The sequence below is a fragment of the Motacilla alba genome, chromosome 3, assembly GCF_015832195.1.
Source record: "Motacilla alba alba isolate MOTALB_02 chromosome 3, Motacilla_alba_V1.0_pri, whole genome shotgun sequence".
NCBI lineage: Eukaryota > Metazoa > Chordata > Aves > Passeriformes > Motacillidae > Motacilla > Motacilla alba.
In genome coordinates, this window is record NC_052018.1 from 25,929,654 (window position 1) to 25,954,935 (window position 25,282).

Consider the following 25,282-nt stretch of genomic DNA (forward strand, 5'->3'; position numbering starts at 1 on the left):
TTGAGACAAAAATGAGACATCAGATTTCTGAGACTCTGTTGGCAGTTATTCCTCCTGGGTAACCTATCATTATGTTTGTAACATTAACTTAGATTTGGCACTGGTTATCCAACAGGCCATCTCTTTCTGTGTCCATAGCACAATCTGAGAGAGGTCCTCTCTTTATCATTGTAACTGCTTATTTCACCAAGCCCCCCATGCTCAAGTGGAAGATGATTATATAGCATGGTGCCAACACATGCAGCCTTTATCTGTCCTCCATTTACTGAGAGATGAGGGTGCTTCATGCTGATCATTTTAGTTTTTAACCCATACAAGAGTATGATTCCAACCTGTGTTATTTGTTATTTATATATACATTAAAATTTTATTATTAACAATAATAATTTGTTGCCTGTTTCAATACTATGGAAAATGATGCATGTATTGCCAGTCTTTTCTTGACTATTGTTTAAAAGGCAACAAATAAGCCAAAATCTGGGTTCCCTTCTAAGGCTTTAACTTCATGTAAGCCTGTTGATAAAGCTACAGAGAGTGCAAAATCTGTTCCCCTGGCAAGGAAACTTCCTCTGCTAACATCCAGCCTTCTGCTCATGTCTGGGCTCAGAAGTTTTCAGGAGCTGCTCCAAGTCATCACCTGATTTTGAGGCACCTTGTACTCCTTGGGTCTCTATGGGTAATTTCTATGCAAGCACTGTTGTGTAAGCACAATATCCTTGTTCCTTGCCTAAATTTCAGTTATCCCTGCTAGGCAGCCTCCAAGGCACACAGCTTTTTATTTTTCAGAGAAAAAAAGTATTCCATCTTGCTTGGTGTTTCCAAATTCCATCTTGAGATTCCAGCCTTTCTAACTTTCTTCGTGCATTTATCCAGTGACTAAGAGGATCCATTTGCTTGTACTGAGGAATTTCTGCCCTAACTGAAGTCTTTGAACTTGTAATTATCTTTAGAAAGTCTTTACTGTATCATCTATGTTCAAAAAGGTTTTATATCTTAAAATGACAAGTTTAGAAGTACATTAGAGGAGATATTCAGAGCATCCAAATATAACTATGGAGATGAGTATTAAATATTACTTTACAGGAAGATGAAAGTGCATGGATTGAATTTCCATCTTGGATTAGGATTGTAACCAAAATTTACTGGTTCTGTCTTCTTAATTTTCTTCACGCCCCATGAAGACTGGCATTTTTAGGTTGCAGAAACCTCTGAACAAATATCAACTCCACAGGAGCTATGATTAGCAAAGGTAGGTAACAGAAAGGACAGGAAACTGCAGCTACGTGGGAGAGAAGCATTTCCAAAGACTCTCTGAAAGACAAAACTGAGTTTACTGTTTCAGCAGTGGGAAATCTGCTCCTAAAAGAGGCCTTGAAGAAGTCCATTTCTGTAGCATTGGAGTCCTTGGGTGAGCAAGGATAGGTAGGATTCAAATCTACAGAGGGACCTCCAGCCAAATGTCATTCAGCCCTAAATGCAGATGTATCACTGGCCAGACAGCTGGAGGGGCTAAGACCTCAACAAATCATGCGTGCAATTGGAGCTCCTATAAAAGGAGCTGTGGGAATAAACTCAAGGCTGTTTGTCACAAGAACTTGGGAGTGTGTGTCATCTCTGCTTCCAACCCACACCCCCCAGCATGTTACACATTTCTTTAAAGGAAAATTAAATGTCCATTGTGCAATATGGAAGACTTTGGAACTGCAGGTGTTAAGTTATTGCTCAATTTTAGACATTTTTGCATAGGGAAGTTCAAACTAGTCATTTTTATTTCGGTCAGGAGATATCCTGTGCATTATCTCTGCATTATCAGAGAGACAGAAGAGAAGCAAGAAACCGGACAACACTAATTGGCTTGATAAATGCTAGGGAATCCAAAAAACCATGATGGGAGAGGGAAGTTTCTTTCAGTAGACTGGAAATTAAAATGGAAAAACTAGTAAAATACCCAGCTTTGTCTGTGATCAGAAAAGGCTGCACTTCTCATATGGGACATTCAAAGAACAGGTCCTACTTTCTCAAATAGCAGGAGAAGTAGAATAATGGGATTACTTACTGGGATGAATGAAATGGTATAATTTTATTCAAAAGCTTGGATCATTCTGTGTGATTGGCATCCCATCCAATTTATTAAATTCAAAGAAGGTTTACAGAGAATATATGGAAACACCTGGCCTTCCTCTTATCAGAGTGGGCTACAAAGAAATCAAGTGCATTCTGCGGAGACTTCTGTGTTGAGTTTTTGGCCCTGCCAACTCAGCACAGCTATCACAGCTCTCAGAGGATAATCAGGAAATGCACAGTGACTTCACCCCTGTATATTTGTTTTGCTTGAACAGAGTAGACAAGAACTCTCTATGGACACTCTCCATGCTTAGTCTGCCATTCAAGAGCTCCTGAGGAAAGAACTGATACTCTGCAATAATTTGCTGCTGCAGTATCTTACTCTGCTTCAGTTGTGTTGGCCATTCCTATAACTTGTGCTCTCTCAGAGTCCTTATGGAGGGTACAGCATATACCAGTTTCTCCACAACCGTGTTCAAGTTCAGAAAAGTATGTTAAAAAAGAGGATATTTTTCTTTCACCCCCTCCCCTTATTTCACATATTGAGTCTAAGGAAACATTTATTCTTTTGGGTAATTTGTAGAGAAGTACAAATAGGTGCATGGAGTACTAACAGACTTGCTAACTTTTTCCAAAAAAAAGGATGCACCTAAACAATATCTGGGCAAATATTCGAAGAAACATAGTAATGATAATGATAATAATAACAACAGCAACAATAACAGAAGGGGACAACTGAGGAAGATCATGAAGGATAGAAGGGCAATGTACAAGGGGTAAAAATTTTATGTCCTGTACAAATATCAACACTAGTGATAAGACAAAATCAAAATGTAGCTACTTGATCTTCAGGCTGAGGTTACAGGATGACAATTAGAAAACTCTGTTTTCAATTTAAGTGGATTTGTTTGATTGTAAGTCACCAGAAACAAAAAAATTGGTGCTCAAGATGCCTTTTAAAATGAAATAAAATTTCAAGGAGACTTGTGATTTGAAATGCAACATTTATTTCTACCTTATAAGGCCGTGTTAGAAGAAGTTTCCTTCATATCTTCCTCAATAGCTTTTATATTAGCAAATGCTCATATACTCAAGTGCAAAATTACTGTGATAGAAAAAGGGAAGGGGTTCTTTTCATTTGCTTTGCTCTTCTGAACATCCAGTGACCTGCAAAACATGGATAAACCCCATTGGTTTACTCACTCACTAGAAGGCTTTAGAAATATCTTGTCACTTTTACAGAAGTGATAACTGCCAGAGTTGTGAAATTTGGTGAATACTTCCGATGTTAAGAATAAACATTGGTGCCACTGATGCGCCTTACATATGCTAACAATACGTATAAAAGTTATTGGACTGCATAATATTCATTTCTGACCTGGAGAAGACTTAGGATCTTATTCCATAGAAATAACAGAACAAATGGAAATCAGTTAATAGGATTAAACCCACTGTAGAGAGATGTGAAGCATAAAGCCATGGTTAATGACTCGTGATCTCTCTCCCTCCGCCCCCGTCAATGCAGTCTCTTTATTCCTCTTTGGTCTATGCAACTCATGTATATTCCTTTCATCTAGCAGGTCATGACCTTGTTTGAGTACTTAGTCTTTTCCTTAAAAACTCAGATGATGGTAAGATTACTTTTTTTAAACAGCAGTGAAATGTTTTATACATGTGTGAATCAAACAAAAATATTAATTCTGAAATGGTAGCTCTATTGACTAAAAAGTTTATGTAAATCCAATTTTCACATCTTTATTCCAAGCACTCCAAAGAAGGCGTGATGCTGAAACCAGGGTATCATTTTGGCATGCTTACTCCTTCACCTGATTGTCTCTGATCTCTTAATATCTGCATTGTGGTTCAATATCACAAAGCAAAATATGTACTATTCTTTCCTCAGCTGAGCCACTTGCAGAGTGTTTCAGAGTATCTGGATGTGGCACTTGGAGCCATGGGTTAGTTGAGGTGTTAGGGCATGGGTTCAAGATCTCTTCCAACCTAGTGATTCTGTGATTTAGATTGAGACAATACTTCATTATGCAAATATAAATCTCTGGGACTTAAATCTTATTTCAAGCGACAACAGAAACTGTTTAAATGTCTCTCATACTAAAAAGATCTCAAATTCCATGCTTCCATTATGATGAGATTCATACCAAATTCTTACTGAATAAATAATATATGCACTGTTATTGAATAAAATAATTGCATATCTAAATAGAAGGAATTGAAGTATTGTTTTAAAGACAATTGAATCTTGAGTATTGCTTTAAAGGCAGTACCACTTTATTAAATGATTTTTTAGTTTATGCAAAATATTGCAATATATTTAAAATCTAAGATTAGAATTAGCATTTCTTTAGCTGATGAAACTCCAGAAATACACTGATAGATATTTTGAAGGTAAATTTTTCTTACAGATCCTGAGATTTATAAAATAACCGTGAGGAAAGCAAAATACAGAGATCAATTCCACCTGTGCTCAAAACCAGCAGCTGAAGTTTGCATGCACAGTTAGGAGAGCTTTGTGGAGTTAATCTAGTAATACTGTGCTAAATCTTGGCTTTCTTCAAACCGGAACAAATTTTTGGACTACTCAAATTACTATCACTCTCTTGGCAATAGTGCAAAAATGTTCTGGTTTTAAACTCTGAAGAATTTGCTCCAATAGTATTGCTGTGGATGAAATATCACACTATTTAGTCAATATCCTCTGAGGAAAATATTATTTGGTGTGATTGCAAAGTAACTAGTAAAAATTACATCAAAGACTTGGTGGTATCTTTCAAAAGCAGAGGCATTTTTCTGTCAATCCTCTTGCTTTCTTTGCTATTGAACAAAAGACAAAAATTGAGCTGGCAATGTACCCTCGTGGCCCAGAAGGCTGATGGTATCCTGGGGTACATCAGGAAGGGCAGGTTGAGGGAGGGGATCCTGCCTCTCTACTCAGCCCTGGTGAAGCCACATCTGGAGTGCTGTGTCCAGTTCTGGGCTCCTCAGTACAGTAGAGACAGGGAGCTCCTGGAGTGGGTCCAGTGGAGGGGAACAAAGATGATTAAGGGGTTGGAGCATCTCTCCTACAAGGATAGGCTGAGGGAGCTGGGCTGGTTGAGCCTCAAGAAGAGGTGACTGAGAAGGGAACACATCAGTGTCTATCAGCATCTGAAGGGAGAGTGTCAAGAGAATGTTTCCAGACTGTGCTCAGTGGTGCTGAGCAGTACAACAAGACACAATGGGCAGAAACTAATGCACAGGAAATTCCACCTGAATATGAGGAAGAACCTCTTAAATCTTTTAAATCTTTAAACTTTTTGCTGTGACTGAGCACTGCAACAGATTGTCCAGAGAGGTTGTGGAGTCTCCCTCACTGGAGATATAAAGAATTTTCTGGACACAAGCCTGTGTAATGTGCTCTAGGATGGGCCTTCTTGAGAAGGGAAGTGGGATCAGGTGGCTCACTGTGGTCTCTTTGTGATTCTGTGAAATTGCTTCCCTCTCAAACCTGGGCATGTGGATAAATCAAAGAGCATCACGTTTGCTGGAAAGGAAGATGTCAGTATCCTAATCCTTCTGTGAGAGAAGCTGGGATTTGCACTGCTGGAAACTTTAAACCCTATAGAAATGGAGGTCCATGACAAGGGTCTGGCATACAGTAAAAGTCACTCATATCCCACTCATTGTCTGGAGATGATTTCTGAAGAAACTGCATTCATTTTGCCTTGAAGTTTAATAACAGTCAGAGAGAAGGAGGAATGAGCAAGGCCATGCTCTGCCCAGATTTAGTTGTCAGTCTGCTCGTGGACCTGTCAAATGTAACTATGCAAAGTCTTCTAAGAGCAGGAAGTGGATTTGATATCAAAGGCTACATACAGGCACTAGCTCTTAACTCATGGCTTATGTAAGTGCATATATATAAGAACAGAAGCCTCTACTTAAACCAGCCAGTCAACAACTCTCTTTCTGAGCTGTGGTGTGTCTCCAGAGATCCTTATTCAATTATTAATGCATCTGCTGCTAATTTCATCATGCAGAGTGTGAATTTGTCTTTCCACGACGAGCTCTAAGGGAAGTTTGTAAGAAATATAGAACTTGTCAGCACATAAGAGTCAACACATTACTGCTGTGCTGCAGCCATTTATAACAAAACTAAAATGAGCACTCACTTGTTTGGCATTAATTTAATGTCCCACTTAGCTCCTATCAGACATAAATAGCTGCTTCATCCATTTAAGCATTTCTGTTCATGCACATAATGAAGTACTCTGTACCTGTCAAGTAAGCAGAATTCATAACTGAAATAAGAAATGGATGAGAAAATTCAATGTTCCTAATATTAAGCCTCCACAGGGGTAGCATCAGACTTTTTTTATGGCTTCTGTGAGATTCACCTTTTACTCCATTGCTCAGAGACCAGAGACATGGCACACACTAGCATGCCAGAAATGTCTCTGAAAGGGATATCTGTTCAACTTATAGCACAATTAACAAAAGCTGTAGTTGTCAAACACATGCTATTACAAAATAAAATAGTTAACAAACCTCTCGGTATTTAAATATTTTTATGTTATCTATTTTAGAAAAACAAAACTTAATTTTAAACAGCACTCTAGCTGTGATCGTATTCTCTAGAGAAAATTTTTATGAGAATGAACAGAGGTAATGACTACTATTAGTCACTGTCATTAGCATAAAACATTAGAAATGACAATATTTATAACAGGCTATGACATGACAGTTAAAATATGACTCTCTATCCTTTGTGTATGCTTTGACTACAGCTGGTTTTTCTAAAGTTAAACTGATAGAAGTTTGGTAACGGTATATTTAATAGCATGTTCATCACCAGATCTAATTGTTTTTCACCACAGGGTATGAAGTTTTATGTCCTCTATCAACCCAAAACAAACAGCCCTACTGCTTAATGGCTCTTCAATTAATGTTTATGGTGCTACTTTTATAACCTAAGTTACAAGAAAAAAAAATCCAACAAAATCCCTCCAAGAAGCTGTTTAAGAATTTAAGAAGCTTAATGGGACTTCAACCAATACCAAAAATTACTAAAACATGTATGAGGTCCCAAAGCTGAGGATGTGAAATAGAAAACACTAGAACAACATTAGAAAGACATTGGAAAATAGAAGACACTGAAAAATTCTTCTAGCACAGTGGTACAATTGCCATTGGAGGGGAGAACAGACTTTCATGTTGGGGAATTTGGATGAGGGACTTCAGGTTGGCCACCTTACAACTGATGTTGATGCTGGGTTAAAACAGAGAAGACCTGTTCAGCCCAAGTCATGCACAGATCAGACTCTGTTGCTCAGATTGCAAAATTATTCCCCTGAGAGTGATTTGCCCTCAGTAACCTAGTTGCTAGCCACCTACTCATAATTCTTTTCCCGATTTAGCAGAGCTCATGCTGATTAAAATGAAAGAACAGTTCAAAGCCAGGTTTCTCTTTAACTGCCTTGGTGCATATTAATTTTTTGTCTCTCCCTTTTGTACTAAGCCTCTAGAAAGCAATGTAAAACTACTGTAAATAAGTTTTCACTGGAGAGCTGCCATTGTTCTAAATTATGAAAGCAAATGATTTCTGACTTGGACTGTTAATTGTACATAGCAGTAATATATTAATTTTAAGCTTCCCATGATAGTTCAGACACCCTGATTTTTAGTTTTAATGATGCATTATGAGCCTTTATTTCTCCAACATCCAGGCAATTAATCACCGTCACTCCTCAGTCCCCAAAGTAGCTGGACACCATTAGACAAGAAAGAATCAGACCCGACGGGGGTCAAAATTTCTTTTCAGGAATTGTTTTTTTGCACCATAAACTCTGCTTGACACTCATTGCAGCAAATATATTTTAATAGAACTGCTGTTATTCTGCCTCTCCTCCCAGTCTCCCAGTTTTTTTGTAGCTCAACATGATGTTCAAAAACAGGTAAAAAAATGCTCTGTGAAGTTTAAAAGCTTTCAAGCCTTCCTGGCAAATTCCCTCCAAGAGCACAGCTGAGAAATGACAAACCTATCACCTGACTGGCTGGTGTTTAAAGCTGACTGCTTTTGATTAGGAAGCAATGAACCTTCCCTTCTGGAGTTCATTCTGTGTTTTATAAGCACCTATTCACTGAAAATTATGCAGTTGAACTGATTTGAATTTGATTAGCGGAACACTCCAGTTTTATTATTTGTAGTAAATACAGGCATCTCTTACGGTTTTTTACATTTAGGAGAATGTCAGGATAGTTAAAGACTTACTTTTACTTCCCATGTATTATTGCTTGACATTTAAAACAAATCCAAGAATAATATATGCCTGTATTGCAGTTACTCACTTGTTGTGCATTGCTCAGTATGTACTCACACGCTACTTCTCGCTGCTCCAGTGGGAAGAACAGGATGAAGGCAATCCTGCCTATTCAAGGACAAAGTACTGTGTCCCTAGCAGGTGAGTTGAGCTAGAAGTAACAGTGAAATGCAACAGCTAATGTCTTTAATGGAAAACTCCTGTATTAAATTCTATGCTGCAGACTCTGTGATGTTTCAACAGGCAGCAGTGAGGAGGAGCAGAGCGGCTACCAGAGGGGCCAGCACTGAACACTGAATCGCTCTTTCAATGTCAGCCCGCTTCAGGAGTTGAAATGTGAATGCTCTGGGAAGCTTGATATCCTTTTATCTTCTGACAGCCTTTCAATTATATGTCCTTTCATATTATTACATAACTTCCAATGATCTGCACTGTGGACCTCAGTAATAAAAACCCATTTCATGCCTGAAGAACACAACTTCTTTGGTAAGTCAGTTTAGACCTAGATGGGGAGCAGTGTATTTGGCCAGAAACAAATGCTGAGTGGAGTTAGATCATCAGGTCAATAAAAGCTAAAAATATTATTTGACTTTGACAGAAAAGAGAGTTCAGGATACAGCCTAAAGGCTAGATTCAGCCCTAGCTAAACATTTATCTCTGTATCAGTGTTATAAGGAGAGATTGGACACCCAAACTTAGATGCTGCAGAGGGGTTACAGATATACCTACAGAACTCATAAGTAAGGACCAGGAGTTACTGAGAGCTTTCCTTATTGCTGGTATGGTCTATAGTGTCTTATGTCTACTAGCTTCAGGCTAGTATTCTCCAACATTTAATTCTACCTATCTTGAGAGAAATGTACATACTTACACAATCTACCTCCTCATTTACTTACCTGTTTTGTAGGCTATCATTATAGTGCATGACTACAGCAACACATCCCAGCTATTAGGGATGCTTTTAGAAAAATAAAGGAGGCTCACTTCAGCTGTAATTCCAGCTAATAGTGAAACATTTGTGTGATATATTCATTTTCAGTACTTCTTGAACTTTCATTAGTACTAGCTTGCTGTCTCAAAAATCTGTAACACATTAATTTCAACAGTATCTGTATAAAGATGCAAGACATGAAGTACAAAAAAGCTGGTTTGGGTCAGGATATTTACACCTTTTATGCCAGTCATGACTCCTGGTTTTTGAGAACCCAAACCTGAGACTAGTGAAAGCTGCAGGCTGTCAGTACTTCTAAAAACGAAAGTATGTCTTCAGTGCTCAAACAGAGAGAAGTGTCTAATCTCCCTTTTAAAACTGTTCATAGTTATCAAGGGAAGTGCCTTCTCCTAAGTAAATCCTATTTATTTACTAAACAACCAATTTAAAAACAAAGCCATCAGAGGAAAGAATTAGCAGAAGTTACAGAAGTACAGAAAATTCACTCCTGGGAAATTCCATAGGCCAATTTCCACAAGGTGAATGGGATGCATGAGGAGCTCAAAGTGAAGCCTTGAATGGTCTGCTCACAGCAAAGCTCTTATGCATTGGGCCAGGCTTCTCTACATCCACTTTTCAACCTCTTGCTCAACAACAGAGCATTGGGCACAGAACAGGCCTACCTCAAACTCCAAGGACTAGCATATGCCTCATGCCTTGCTCTTCTCAGCTCTGCACAATTTAATTAATGATATGACATGATATACACAATCTGTAGCTTTTAATGAAAGCAATACCCACAACTGAAATTGAAAACTTTGCTCCTTAAATGTTTTGAACTTTGCCCAATCTCAGTTACCTGAAAGACAGCTACATAGTCTACACAAGGCATTTAAGAACATTTTCTAAACAGTTGAGGGCGTTTCATCTCTTTTGGGTTTTTTTGATGCCTACCTGAAAAGTGTTTAAATAGTCCTTTCGACCTGAACTGGGTATATATATATGTGTACATATATTTATGTATATGTATATACATGTGTATCTATATAAATATATATACACACATATAAATGCAGCTGGAAAACAAAAAAAATCAGAAAATGCAAGGAAGTAATGGAATTAGATGAACTTTGGTATTTTGCTACAAAGTTCTATCTTCCTCAGGATGGGGAAAAAAATCAGACTTCCCTTTTCTTCCTCTAAAGACTTTTGTTAATCTTCTAGAAATATAAGAAGAGTCTTCCAGCCTTCTGAAATATTTTATCACTTATTAAAAACTACAGGTACTACTGCAGATAAAGGAATTGCTACTCTCAAGTTTCCAAGAATACTAGGTCATTTTCTTCAGGCAAACATGATCACCTACTTCCAAGTCACCCTTGTAAGCCATTTAAGGAAATGTGGCATAATGGTTAGGAGTTTGGCCTCTAAGTAAAGTATTTTGGTTGTGATGAATAGTATTCTGTGATGTAGTGCAGTTTCCCCCTTCTTCTTCCATTTGCTATATGCAAAGCAAAAATACTAAGAAATAAAAAATATTTCTAAGGCCTTAGATTACTATTTACAGTGTTAACACACTTAAATATAATCTAAGTAAACCCTTAAGAAAGCTGCATATTTTCACCCATTTCTTTATCTCACTCACAGCCTACATAAAACTGGAGTGTGAATACTGTCACCTAGGGTTTATTTCCAGCTCTAGCCAGGAGAAAGAATCTTGAAAAATCCACAGAGTTTTTTCTCAAGTCTAGAGCTGTGTTAGGCTTGAGTAGCTTCTGGCCACAATCTTTTAGCTCTTTCTCTGTAGAGAAAAAATCCATGTCTAAACCAGGGCATAGTTTAAAATTTTATCACCATTTGCAAGAGCAGAACTTTGGTTCTGCTTTGGTTTTTAGTGTGGCCAGAAAAGGGCCACCCCTTTTTTAACACACGGTGACAGGGAATGGGGTCCTATATGAGGACTTCATGCTGTTCCTCAGGGAACACTTCAGGTCCATTTCTAGTGTGCAGTCAGGAGGAACAAGGGAAGACTGTGCTTGCACCAGGGTGTAGGAAATGAAGCTGAGTCCAGCTACAGCAGGACTCCACATTAGCTACTGATGCTGCTTTTGTGAGCTGAAACCTTCTGCATGCACTAGCTGCCAACAGCAAGTGACAATGGTCTTTTGTTTCACATGGTCTTTGCTGAAGAAACAAGTTCATTTCTAATAACTAAATGCAATAACTGTACTTTTCTATGACATATGGATGTGTATAAGCCTATTACAGAAAAATACAATGCAGTATTTAGCTTGAAGGATTTAGGAAATATTAGATTTATAATTTCCAATATAATTACATAATGTTCTTTAGCATATACAAGAGAACATAGCCTTTAACCACAGGACCCCCTACTACCCTTTTCTCCAAAAGAACTAACTCATTCTCGATATAAGATTGAATTAAATAATTGTATCTGTCTTAAACTCTAATGGCGTGACCCTTTTAATTAACTGTTGTATTTCTTGATGACAGAAAAAGTGTAAGAATTTAGATACATAATCAAACTGTCCTGTCTCAAAGTAACAAGCACATAGGCATCTCTGTATAAGCTCTTTTACAATGGCAAACAATATATGAACTAGTTAAAAATAATTCTATTTTTTGCAGACTGATGTGACCTAATTATCTCACATTTTACATAAACTAAAACCATATAGAAAAATACTACAGCTCACCTGATAGACTGGAAGATCACTGTAAGTCTGAATGGTGGCATATCCTAGAGAGGGTGGTAATGGTAGGTCCAGAACTCAGGGCTGTGGAGAGTCCCAACCTGAGGCTGTCCTTCAGAAGCAAGTGATTTATTGCAAACGATGTTGAGCACTCTCAATTCCCTGAACACCATTCAAAAGGTACAGTACTTCCCTAAGGCTCCAAAAAATCTGAAAATCAAGATAGAGTTGGGCAGACATATTTAATAAAGAACATAAAATTAGTTGTCACATTAATATTTTTGCTTAAATGACCTAAGTAGCTTCACATAGCATCTCTGTGACACAGGGTTATAGTTCTGATGACAGAAAACTCTTGGAAGACATTACCTTCCAAATTCTGCATGCTATGAGATAATGTAGTTACAAAACATAGTAGATTCTGCTATGCAGTTCTAACACATTCCTGTTCCCTGCAAAGCACACGTAGAATGGGAGTGGACGTGACCACCTGCTTAGGGTCTCTAAAATGATGTGTGAACAAGAGAGCAAAAAAGAGGCAAAGGAACAAACTAAACACTGGTATTTCTAAGTTTGGGGGTTTTTTAATTGTATTTTAGATTTCTCATCTAAATTCTTAATTTTTATACTGCTACAAATTTATCAGGTGCTGCCTCAATACCTTTTCTGTACCTGAATCACCTACTTGAGATGAAGGCTCGTAGTCCATGCACAGTAGTATGAGTGTGCTTTTGGCAATGTAATAATAAATGGAGGTTTGTGGGGGTGAATTTTATGAACATCAACACTCATTATGCAGATATTAAAGCAAAGTAATTATATTCTTCCAGAGTAAATTAATTCTGAGTGCTGGTATGGATGAGAATGGGAACTTGTAAAAACAAGTTCAGTTGCAGTTGTGTTTCATTTCTTGATAATATTAACAAAATCAGGCCTATGAAAAACTAATTAAAATAAGTTCTTATTAGAATAAATGAATTCTGAGAGAATTTAAAGATTTAGGCTGGAGAGGGAGGAATTTTTAAAACCCATTAGTTTCTCTCTTCAGCCAGCCAACATCCAGAGAGTGTTTTAGAACATCTGGCTTAGGTACTCTGAATTATTTTCTGTAAGCAAAGATCACCCCACTGAATGTGTCAGTACTATAGGTACCTGTAGCAGCAGAAGTAGTTATTTGAAGTTAGGTGATGAATGTGGTCTGTATTTCCCCAAATGTTACACCAAGGTAATTTCACATAGAAGAAAAAAATCCTGATCAGTGGAGTAGGGGAATATAGACATCTTTTCACAGCTTCTACCAAGTTTACTGAGTTGGCAAACAACAACTTTGTGGATGTCTCATGATATTCTCCAAAACAAACAGATTTTCATGAAAGAATCAGAAAATAATTTTTGGGTCACTCAGGGGAATTCCTTATATCCCAAGGAAGTTTATGATACAGGAAACATCAATTTGCAAATCGCATAGACCTTTCCATAAACCTGGAAACACTTTTCTTTGATGGAAACTATTAGGTGGGTATAAACATCAGGCTAGCAAAAAAAATAGTTAAAGTAAGCCCAGCACTGTGAAGTTAGTTAAATATCAGTTACAGGTCAGTGAAACCCAAATTCAGGTCTTATCATATATAGATTTGATATAGTCAGTGTCTGAGTCAACTTTGTTAGGTTGTTGGGTTTTTTTTGTTTTGTTTCAACTATTGAGTTTAAAATGGCTGGATTGTTTTTTTATTCTGCTTGATTTCATTCCAAAGAAAGGTCACTGAAAGAACACTTTTCATTGAACATTTTCAACATTTCAACATTTCAACATATTGAACATTTTCAATATTTCTTTTATCCTCATTATTCAGTGTGTTTTTTCCTTTATTAAATGTCTGAAGTCTATTCAAAACTTTACTTTTTCTTGACAAAATGATGACTTTTGCAGTTGGCTTTCTGCGTCATTTGTGGTAATAGTACCTCATAAATGTAACTAATTGTTTATTATGTTCCTCAGTTAAAATAAAAGATTCAACACTGTTACATTGCCTGGGAAAGCCAAGGCTTGCACCTAACCTTAACCAGCATTTTACATAGTCAGGCACGGCTGATGATGACAGTTGTAACTCTGGTGAAAATCATATCCAAAAAGCCTTTGTAAGATCTCAAGACAACAAAACCCACAACATTAGCAGGCTTTTACTTTGAGCAATTTGTCTACCCTCACACAAAACTGCTGATAGAGTGCTGAAGGACAATATAATCCATTCCTCTGTTTTAGCCAAACTCATCTGTTTGCCATTAAACACCTTCCAAATCACCGGGAATGTCTGCCAGTGGCTCTGTGGCTAAGAGCCTGTTTGGGCACACAACCCTTATACATTTCCACAGACATCAACTTGTACATTAGGCAATACTGCAATTAAAAATATGAGCACTGGGAAAATAAATCTGAGATAAGTACATTCTGGTGTTGTCTAATTTGCTGATACAGACAGAACTTTGGCTTGTTTTACATATTTCTCCTGACCCCTTCACCATGCACCCTAAACATCTTTTTCTGGATCTGACAGAAAAAAAGATTTATTGCTTTTCTGAACTGTTTAGCATTTTGGCCAAAGTCCTTGGGTTGAGCAGATACCCATCTTGGAAAATTTACCATCTTGAAAATCCACCATCTTGAAGAGGACACAGTTGCATTTACAGAACATCTTAATGGTAGAAAACATGGCCAGCTCTGCCAAAAGTATATTTACAAGAAAAATGAGAGAAATAGAGGCATGGCAAATTATACTTTATAGCTTGTTCTGTATTTTATCTGTGAGAGCTATGAATGAGAATTATTTATTGAAGTAAGTCCAGATGAAGAACCTGGTATAAAGTGTTATTATACCAAAAAACTATTTGCTTTCTAGATCCTTGGAGATATTCTTAGGGTTATTTTTGGTTGACTATGTATTACAAAATCAGATGCCTTATTTCCATTACTTTAGCTAAGCAGACTCCAAGGTAGAAATCCCCAAACAAACTACTCTGAATCTAAAATTATGCCTAAATTGGTAAAAAATAAAACTTCTGTTATTTCTAGAACTGTCAGCACTATAAAGTTTAAGAATATGTATATTTTTAAAGGTCCAGTCCAACAGTGCTTAGTGCTATGGGGAGGACATTGGGTATTAGCAGGTGTCTCAAGCCCTTATCAGTGTTTTGAGATGTCCTTCTTGCTCATCAAAGACATGCAGCATGAGAAATTTACCATGGCAACAGGTGATGCAGCTACAGAAAAATAGCATTATAAAGGAAGTTGATGAAGATAATAATAATAGGCTTCTTCAGTGCAAACCTGGTACATGTAGGTAGGGTCCCTATACACACGTATTCTGGTGTGGCTTCATCCAATTGCCTGGTGAAGTCCAGCAGGCACCAAGTGATGACAGCACAACTACACCGTGGACAAGGGAGTTCAGTTCTCAAAACAAACCTCAGCTCAGAATGTAACCTGTGTTTCATTTCCTGATGCAGCATTATTGAGATGCCCATAACTCTTTCACATGAGCACTAGGCTCCCTAAAGCACGTATCCCACATGCCTTCACAGTCTAATGGGCAACCCATTTTTGCCTTAGATCTGCAAACAAGTTCAGTGATACAAAAAAGTATTGTGCCTCCTTCAGAAATTTGATAGTTCTCATGAAAATAAATTGGTGACTACCATGAATGGATGAACTTGATTGCCAAGTTGAGATTTGAGTGAGCAACTGTGCCAAGCAAGTACCTTCAACTAAGTATTTTTCCTGCATGTGGGAAAATTGGTTATGATGACATGAAAAGTAAAATCTTGATATGGTACTGTATCTAAAGTACTCTTCCTGGATCAACTTATTTCACACTGATACTAAGCAGGACATGGGCTGGAATGATGCAATCCAGTCCTTAACAGCTAAGTGTTCTGTTTGAATTTAATTAAATTATAAAACTGACTACAGATCACATTCTAAATTTCATATTCCCTTTTCAGTCCTTGATGTCAGCATGAATTTTTAGTATATGAAACCTGAGTAAGATCTTCAGGATTAAATCCTCCATTCAAAAGCTACTTTGCTTAACAGGAATTCAATGTAATATAACATTCCTGTCAGTTGCTTATATCTTTACATCATGAATTCTAAACCAGATATTAAAAAGGTATTAAATACTCAAAATACCATACAGAATAATAAAAATGAAACCTATCAGTTTTAAATACTCAGAGATTGCCACCCTAAATTCCTGTATTATTAGCGAATAGCAGCATTTCATTTGAATGACAGCGTCCTTGATTATCTTTTCAGCTAAAATAGGTATATGAGACATTATGTTCTTTTGGGAAGAAGAGGAAAAAAAGTGGAAAAAAGAAAGGAAAAAAGAAAGAAGCCTCACTGGCAAGACCTTTTCACTGAATTTTTCCACTAATTGTACAGGATTGTTATAAAGTTCAGGAAGAAATATAATGAATTATTATCTGAGCAATGAATATGGAGTTCAAAGTGAACATAGTAAATCATGATACAAAATATCTGCACAGGTTGTTCTGCGTACTGTGCAGAAGTAGAGAAAGCAAGCGCACCCAGAATGCTGAGTCACAGATGAGCAGCTCAGCAGTTTGTACCTCTGACTTGGTGGTAGCAACACAGTGTGAAGATCTTGTAAGGCAAGGGCATGTAACACAAGTATCCACTGCTTTCCTCTGAGTGAGCCATCCATCATGAGCTAATGCATCCAGCATGGCAACAACAGTGCCAAACAAGATAGAAGCAGCTATTCTCACACTGCATAACAATACTCTATAACAAGAACTATACCTACATTAAATCACTAAGGTATAGCAGCAACAGAAATAAACAAGAAACATAGTTTTCATAATTAATTCTACTCTTATCAGGGTACTGAAGCATTTCTATTTTGCACCTTGTACATCCAAATGTTGTGAAAAGATATTAGAAAGTCCTGTTTGTTCCCATATAGCAGCTTGAAAAGTTCTTAGGGCACATGCAGGATATAGATGATCAAGTGCACATCTTTTTCTTTCATATTTATCTTTTTAATATGTGAATGATGACCTATACCATTACAGCATGGGTGTGATCTTCCAATAAACTTTCCTTCTGATTTACATATTTGAAATATGTCTGCAATTCCATTTTCAACAAATCTTGCTATTCTCTGGTAAAGCATACTAGGTTTCAAAATTAATTCAACTATGCTAGGAAAGGAGGCATTTATGTCTTTCAATAACTACCCAACACAGCCTTTTAAAAGGCTTTATATAAGAAAACAAACCTTTGAAACAGTGACATGTTTAGTAGAAGTTTAGAAATCTGTATTTCTTATGCTTAAGTTGACAAAAATTGCTTCTCTTTGAGAATGAAGACTTTGTTCCAGATATGCACAATTTAGAGATATATTTCAACATGTTCTGCCAAGATGTAATAAAAATAGCTTAGTCCACCAGAGACTGTGAAAGGACAGAAAATCTTTCCTGTACTCATACTGGCAGGCACAGTTCATCTTCAGATTCCATGGTTTCAGAACATAAATACTGTATACAATGCCTCCACCAAAAGATACCAGCATTCTCAGAAGCAAAGCTCATGAATTGTCTAATAGATATGTAGATCAGCAAATCTTTCAGTAGGAATCATTTTCCTTAATGTTTCAAATGAACATTAGCATCTGACTGCCAGGACCAGAAACAAAATCATCTAAAGAAAAAGGAAAGGCTTAATGATTTCAAAGCTCTCTGTCAGGTTCCAATGATAAACAGTAATGACTAGAAAAATTTAATTAGCTAAGAACAGAGTGGATGATGGTGATCATCTTTGCAGCAACAACTGGTTTGAGAAAGTTACCTGTGTGCCTGTTCTTTCTCAGCAGACCAGAACAGTAAAATGGATAATGTGACACTTTTTCTGATAACTCTTGGGTTTTAATAACAGACAGAAGTCACAGAGTGCATCTGAGTTTTTAATGAAGGACAAAAAACTTCAGAAGCTATTAGCAATATTCTTCTGTTCAATACTCAAATATTTTTCAGTTTTTTCCTGTGATTTTGCTTGTTAATTTGGGTTCTTTTTGTACTTTGATTAACCTGCTGACAACAGAGGATGACATGAAATAATAACAAATATCTTTATTCTTTGGACATTAAGTACAGCCAACCTGTCCAATTATAGCCTTTCTTTTTGTGTAAAAACTTTGTAATCTGTAAGTGAAATGATTTTTTTTTTTTAATCCTACCTTGAAAAAATGCATCTACAAATGAACTCAGTCCTCCTGATCCCTAAAAATCCATAGATTCTGATTTAGGGATAAATTGGTTCGTTGTCACTTAGGATTAATTTATAACCTATTCTGTGATTCTGTAAGAATATTTTCCCTAAACTGCTTTATCTTCTTGCAGTCTTGAGCCATTTATTGAAGTTCTCCAACATTATGAAAGAATTCAGGTAATACTTATTAAAAAAAGCCAAACCTATTTTCTTTAACATCTTTGCTAAGTTGTTAGCAAACAGATTCTTTAAGGAGATTATAATCTTGTTTAGATCTGGTATTTCTGTCACAAAAGAAATTACAGAAAACAACAGGAGAACAACTTTCTGTCATAATATGTAGCTATTTAAGAAAATTTAGGTAGAGTTTCTCAGTTGTCTTTTCATTTTGCACAGTATTTTTCCATAAACAAAAGGAAATTTACCAGTTAGCTTTACAGAATATGAGCTATCTCTAGGAAGGCCACATGAAGAACACTGCCATCCAGTGCTGTCCCTACTTAACCTTTATACAGTCTTGGCTTGTTTCTGCATGTTAATGCAATATAATATCAAAAATGTTCTAGGGCTTCCTTTCCTTAATGGATCACAGGCTTCTTTTATTCACTGCCAAAGACTTTTTCTCTCCAATGTTTAGCTAATTTGATGATTCTCCTTTACCTCCATTTATAATTTTGTAGCTGCAATATTTGAATCTTGCAAAGCTTTGGCGTTCTTAGAAAGACAGTTCACAAAACAACACTCCTACTGTCAAACATGAGGGAAATACATCACTATTGTAGACCAAAATGCTTTTTATTTGAACATAATACATTGGTTGCTTGTTCTTGATTTCAACCTTCAGATAATAATCCCAGATCATATTTCATGAGGACCACCATAAATCCATATTATCATGATGAAATAATAAACCTTCCAATGGGTGCTCTCATATATGTTAATTATCCTGCTCCTAATGGTAACTTGGTTGCTTTACTCAATTCCTGACATGCAGCTCAGTATCTCAGTCATGCTTTGGCAGCTCCCTGGCACTACAGACACTGGCCCCTCCATCCTGCCATGCTCACTCCAAGGTCTGCACATCAGTTTCCTCAGAGCTACCACAGACACAGTGATGTGCTCCTCGTGCCCTCACTCCCCATCACTAACATGAGTGTTAGGCAGTTTGGAAGTTAGCACATGTCTAAATAAAATGGAGTAATTGTGGCTGGGCTATGGAAGGGGCGTGGGGATAGAGATCACTCGGCTTTGTGGCTGTAGCTCCGTCACTCTGAATGGAGGTTGAGGACCTCATTAAGCTACAAAAACCTTGCCAATATCCTCTGTGGTGAGGTCAGATATACTGTGCTTCCTGAGGTTCCTCATTTATTCATATGAAGATTTAAGATCTTTGTTTAAACACTGTAAGATAAGCCGAATAGGAAAGAGTTACATGGTGCTACTTCATTTTCTAATAAAACTTGCTGCTCTAGAAATACCTATTTTTTTCAGTTAGTATGGCTCTTGAATACTTGCAAAAAAAGCTGCTAAACAAAATAGAATTTGCTCATTTAACTACTAAAAAATTGCCAAAAAAATATAGAACACTACTTCTAAAGATCAAACTGTTCTATACATGAGGTCAACACAGACAAACAAAAAAAATCTTAGAAATATTTGAACAAAAATTTTTGCATTTTTAACTTTTCTTTCCCCATGCTTTTCACTTATTTATTTTGGTATTTTATAGTGCTTTTTTCTTCATATTACAAACAAAACTAATTGGTGAGTTAAGCCAAATCAAATGTTTGGTTGGTGACAAGTGTCTTGGAGTGATCTGTTGCATGAGTGAAATTACATGTTTTCTGGTGGTGCACATAAGTTTTCAGGACCTCAGAATTGTGGATGACCTGATGGTGGATGTGTGGAATGTGTCTCAGCTTTTCATGGAAGACCTGAAGACAGCTGTTAATTAGAATAATCAGACTGTCTTGTTACTCTCTCAAAAATTAATAAAGTGGATTATGTTTTTCCTAAGTCATAGCTGATTAACTGCAAGGCTTCTTCAGAAACAGTAGTGAAATATACTCTTAGTTAGCACTGAACAGCACATGAAGTCTTGGGTAATTTTTCATACTATTTTCCTGAAAATCAATAGAAAAAAATGTTTGAATAAACAGTTGCTTGCTTGCACTGACTTAACCTACTTTTTGTAAGTAATTCTTATGTAGGAATATTTCACAATGCATCATTTTACTGACATTTTCTTCTAGTTTTTAAATTTAGTCATGTAATGCGTGCAAAGTAGACTTAGAGACCGGAATATTAAAGGACACTGCTCTGCTATAAAGCTGTATTTATTGAAGTCCATTCTCGAGGAGTTCACAGTAGTTACCCTCACATAAAAATGTGATGCACAAGTGAGAAATTAATTTTATCTACTTTGCCCTGGTTCTCACTTACATCGGGTATAACCTGCTAAAAGCTTTGTGTTATTATTCATTTTAGCAAGGCACAGGAGAATTTCCTGGAATAGTTATATAGTATAATCTATAATGCATAATAATCTATAATCACAGTTATACCAGCATGAAACTATTTATAGCAATGGAAAGTATTTTTCTTTTCTGTAGAGATATATACTGACCAAAGCAAATTAGTCTACATGCAAGGTAGGTAGATGGAAGATTTTCCTACAGTGGTACATTCACACTGGTGTGACTGTAATATGCAGACAAACCTTAATGCCATACTATATCACTTTGGTCTGTAGGGTGGTTGTAGCACATCAATAAAACCAATTTATAAAGATCTTGAGGCAACTCTTTGGAGAGGAAAATTAAACCCTTTATATCTTGTTATACAATACAACTTGTGGTTTGTAAGTAACTGTTGAATACCACAAAAATGTTACATCATCCAGACCACAGTCACAGGAAAAGATGCCAGAGTAATAAATGTGTCTAGGATTGTGTATTTGAGTAATTTTATCCAGTTAAGAATGATGACAAGAATTTGTACTTTTTGTATTGTGATTAGGTTCAAACTTCTGAGTCCATGGACAAAGTTGTAACTGAGCTGAATTTTTTTTGTTTCCAGCAACAAAATTTGTCTTCAGTCAAAAATCTCTCATAAAAACTGAAGTCTAAGAACCTTTATGTTTAAATGTATATAACAGAGAAATATAAGTAATGCCTCCATTCATGCTGTTGCACAGTAATTCCTAAATGTCCCTGCCATTCTAAAGAATAAAAAAGAAAAACCAAGCATAAGAATAAATAACAAACTTCCTGTCTCTATGCAGATACAATTTTCATAAGAAGAAATGTCAAATATTTTCAGAAGCAAAGACAATCTAGTATTGCATTTTCCTTTGCTATGTGACTAGCCAAAACGGAGGCAAGCTTTAATAAACAGAAGCTCCTGTTTTTAGCAAGAGCAGTTATAAAGTACACCATCTTAACATTTACCATTAAAACTCTAGATGACAGGACTTTTTTTTTATTGGAATGAAGAGTATCATAACACACACGTAAATGCTTTGATTGCCATTATACCATGATCGCTATGCTGATTCACAGAGAAACATTGCTGGAAAGACATTTATTTTAAAACTGTAGCCGAATACATTTTCGTCTGCTAGCAAAATCAAATGCAGAGATAAAACAGGAAATAGGAAAACCCCCTGAGATGCAGCACAGCTTACCTGACCACTTCCCAGCAGATCTGCTGCTTAGCTGTCCAGTGCCTGTGAGTCCCTGAAATAGTGAGACAGAATAAACTCAATGTAACCATCACGTAGCCTACTAAATTCACTTTAACACTTCAAAGGACAAAACATACTCATCATAAACTATTAAAAAAAAACTAGCATGCAACTCCAGCTGCAAGAGATTTTGTTCACAAACTGAACAGCAATCGGCCTGTACTTTAGTCGCATCAAAAAAGTAAACCAATCACATTGACAAAAAGCCACTGTAAACAAAAAGACTGTACTGAAAGGATTAACAGTTTTGGCATCCCTACCATCAAGTCTTCTTTTTTTTTTTCTTCATCAAAATTTAGGTTATATATTTGTTGTTAGCAAGAGTTGCATTACTATTATTGTTAATTTTAGTTCTGTTTATTACCTTGAGGGTTATATATTGTAGAATAATTTTTTTGTCACTAGTTAATGTTAATTAGTTGTTTTAATAGCCTATATACCTATTTGTTATCTTTTGGTAGGTTTACTTTTTTAACTATCAGTAACTTAAAAACTGAGAATATTTTACATTACTGTTGCATACTCAAAATTACAGAGTTACTATTAGTGTTACCTGTTTAACGTTTAGTCATCCTTTGAGTCCTGCGACATATTTCCTTAATAATCATCAGCCATCAAGTCTGATAGTCTCAAAAGAAATATCAGCCCTCTAAACTGCCTTCAAGGGCGGTGATATTTAGCACTGAAAATTACAAATAAAGTTTTTGAAGTTGAGTACCAACAGCTGGGCAGTGACACTGATGATTTGTTTATCAAGACAAATTGTTATATACTACGAAAAATGCAGTCAACGCACTCTTCTGAGTGAAAACAAATAGGTGAATCTATGCAATGCTTACATGTTGAATGGGATATTTAATGTGCGGGGAAACTCAAAGGTTGAAGAACTAGCATTTAGACAGTCTAACAGTGGTAAGTGGTAATCTTACCTCTTTAAACTCCATTACATTCTCACGAGAGACATGCTAATACAAACAAGTCAATCAGAGTTTGTGTTTAGCAAGATCAAGCTTAAAGGATAGTTTAAAATCCATTTATTGTTCTAAAGCATTTTTTTCCATTAACATGTTATACATTAGTGGATACTAACCATGATTCATGTAACAGTTTAGTTTGTTAACTTTTATATTATTTAACAACCAGAAGTTATTAATACAACTTTTAAAGTCTTACACAAAAAATCTTAAAACAGGCTTGGGTTCATTTTTGTAATTTTTATATAAAAACATTTTAGGCATCTCTTGAAAAAGAAATAAAGCAGGCATTTAAAGCTAGAAAACAAGTAATTCCAAATTTAGTTTGTTACAAAAGGTTTCAGCTTTATTGACAAATTATGGCAAACATATTTGACAAAATTATGGTTTCCTATTTAGAGAAGCTTACACATGGAACTTTAAGTGATTTTTTTTAACAAATACAGGTTAAAACACTGAACAACTTCAGTTAGCTACATACATACAGTAGCTGCTTGTTTTCAACCCCATTAAAACAGCATTTAAAATTAAATTTACAAACTTAATATCGAGCATCTTAATCTAAACTAACATATATTAAAAAAGACAGGTTAAAACATCTTATCTACAGCTTGATTATTGTCTGGCTCAAAAAAAAAATCATATTACAGTCTTTCAGCAACCCTAAACAGAAACTCAACCTTAACTAGTATGTAGAGAGACTCAAGAGCTGTAACAGTGTCATGCTTTTTAGTTACACACAGCAATGAATACAACCAACAGAACATCATCTTTGAATAGTTTATAGACAATGCTTGCCAAAGTTTTTTTTGTCTCTGTTTTTTTTAAGTCCGTGTTATAAAATAATGCTAATGCCAATGTCACGCCAATGTTATAGGAAATACAAGTAGTACATAGGATAATAATGAGCAGTAATTCCTAGGATAGAAAAGAAATGGACTATTACTTGTCTTGTTGCTGTTTATGTGGAGACCACAGGCTATTAATTGTCTTTGAGATGAGGTCACAGATGAGGAGGACCTTCAATATCTACCATAGGGGTGTTCCCTGTATCCCCCTCTGGCTGACCTTGGAGGTGGTGCCTTTAGGCTGGAACGGGTCGTGGCCCATTCTTCTTGTGCTAAAAACAGAAGAGAAAAACAAGTTTTGTAAATATCTAAAATTGAAAGAACAAAGGGATGCCACTGCTAATGGCTGTCAAAATTCTTGCAAGTTCTGGCTGAAAGCTTTAGAAAACGAAATGAGGATGGTTTTATCATCCACTTTTTCATCCTCCCACAAAAAAACTTACAGAAAACTAACCTACTTCTCTACACAGGAAACCTGTCTGTCTTAGGAAGAAAAAAATGCCTTACTCCTTCACTTTCAGCAGAGAATGAATAACTACTGTGTTGGCGGTACAGTCAGCTCTGGAAAAATCACTGCATTAGTCTGTCAGTTCAGAATTTATTTGATGTTTTCAGTTTCTGGTATTTAAGTTAAAGCAGAAATTTGAACAGCATTTAATGCAGTTGGTATGGTAACAAGATAAGGAGTTGAATCATGAAAAGATAAGAAAGATATGTTTGATTTTTAACTTCCATTTAAGACCAAAAGAAAGAAAATAATGGAAGAAAAATATGTAGAAGTGAAGCTGGAGGAGATTTTACTTTGCAGTATCTTTAGAACACTTTTTCATATTTAATGAATCAAATATGCTCAAGAAGAATAAGCTAAACACTGTAAGTCTAGTTCAGTTTTTACATTCCTTCTACAAATCTTCTTCTTCCTCCTTGACATGATATTTCTGGAATTTAACCCTCCCAAAAAGCACAATCAGTAAACTCCCTACAGTCCTGGTCCAGCAGTTGAACCCAAAACTTGAATTATCTCCTAAATCAGCCACTGGGTTACCAAATGATTTCTGGCTTTGTCTTCCACTGACTTCAACTGATCATATTTGGAGTGATGAAAATGGAAATGCACAAGCTGCAGTGTATCATACCATGCCAGAGCGCAGCATTGCTGGTACCTTGTTTTTGCTAATGACTGCTGACCATTGTGGCCACTAAGAACATAAATAGCTGTCACGAGGCAAAAAAACCTAAATGGTTAAATCTGGTATCAAATATTCCTTTTGCAAAAATATGTGACTATGAGAAATGAAAATATAAAACATAAAAACACTGTTAAAATTCTGAAAGCTATTTCTTCTCTGCAAGACGTGTTCTCTGCAACTACTCTTCATTATCTCATTGCCTTGAGGTATGAG

The 25,282-nt window shown here is 36.3% G+C and overlaps 1 protein-coding gene across 2 annotated transcripts in view; it reads right to left on the reverse strand.

Moving 5' to 3' along the window:
* Positions 1 to 639: 639 nt before the first annotated feature.
* The window catches only part of KHDRBS2 (KH RNA binding domain containing, signal transduction associated 2), a 324,652-nt gene continuing 300,009 nt past the window's right edge, over positions 640 to 25,282 (reverse strand). Inside the window, exons 9-11 of one of the 2 annotated variants that reach the window (XR_005256157.1) lie at positions 23,978 to 24,151; positions 21,998 to 22,049; positions 640 to 12,233 (exon numbers count right to left, since the gene is read on the reverse strand). Coding sequence is in view for 1 of the 2 variants with exons in the window: in XM_038130241.1 (XP_037986169.1) it covers positions 24,054 to 24,151 (98 nt within the window). In the remaining variant the exon portion in view is untranslated. Of the gene's footprint in view, positions 12,234 to 21,997; positions 22,050 to 23,074; positions 24,152 to 25,282 lie in introns of those variants that run through there. The other variant, XM_038130241.1, reaches the window with a different exon arrangement.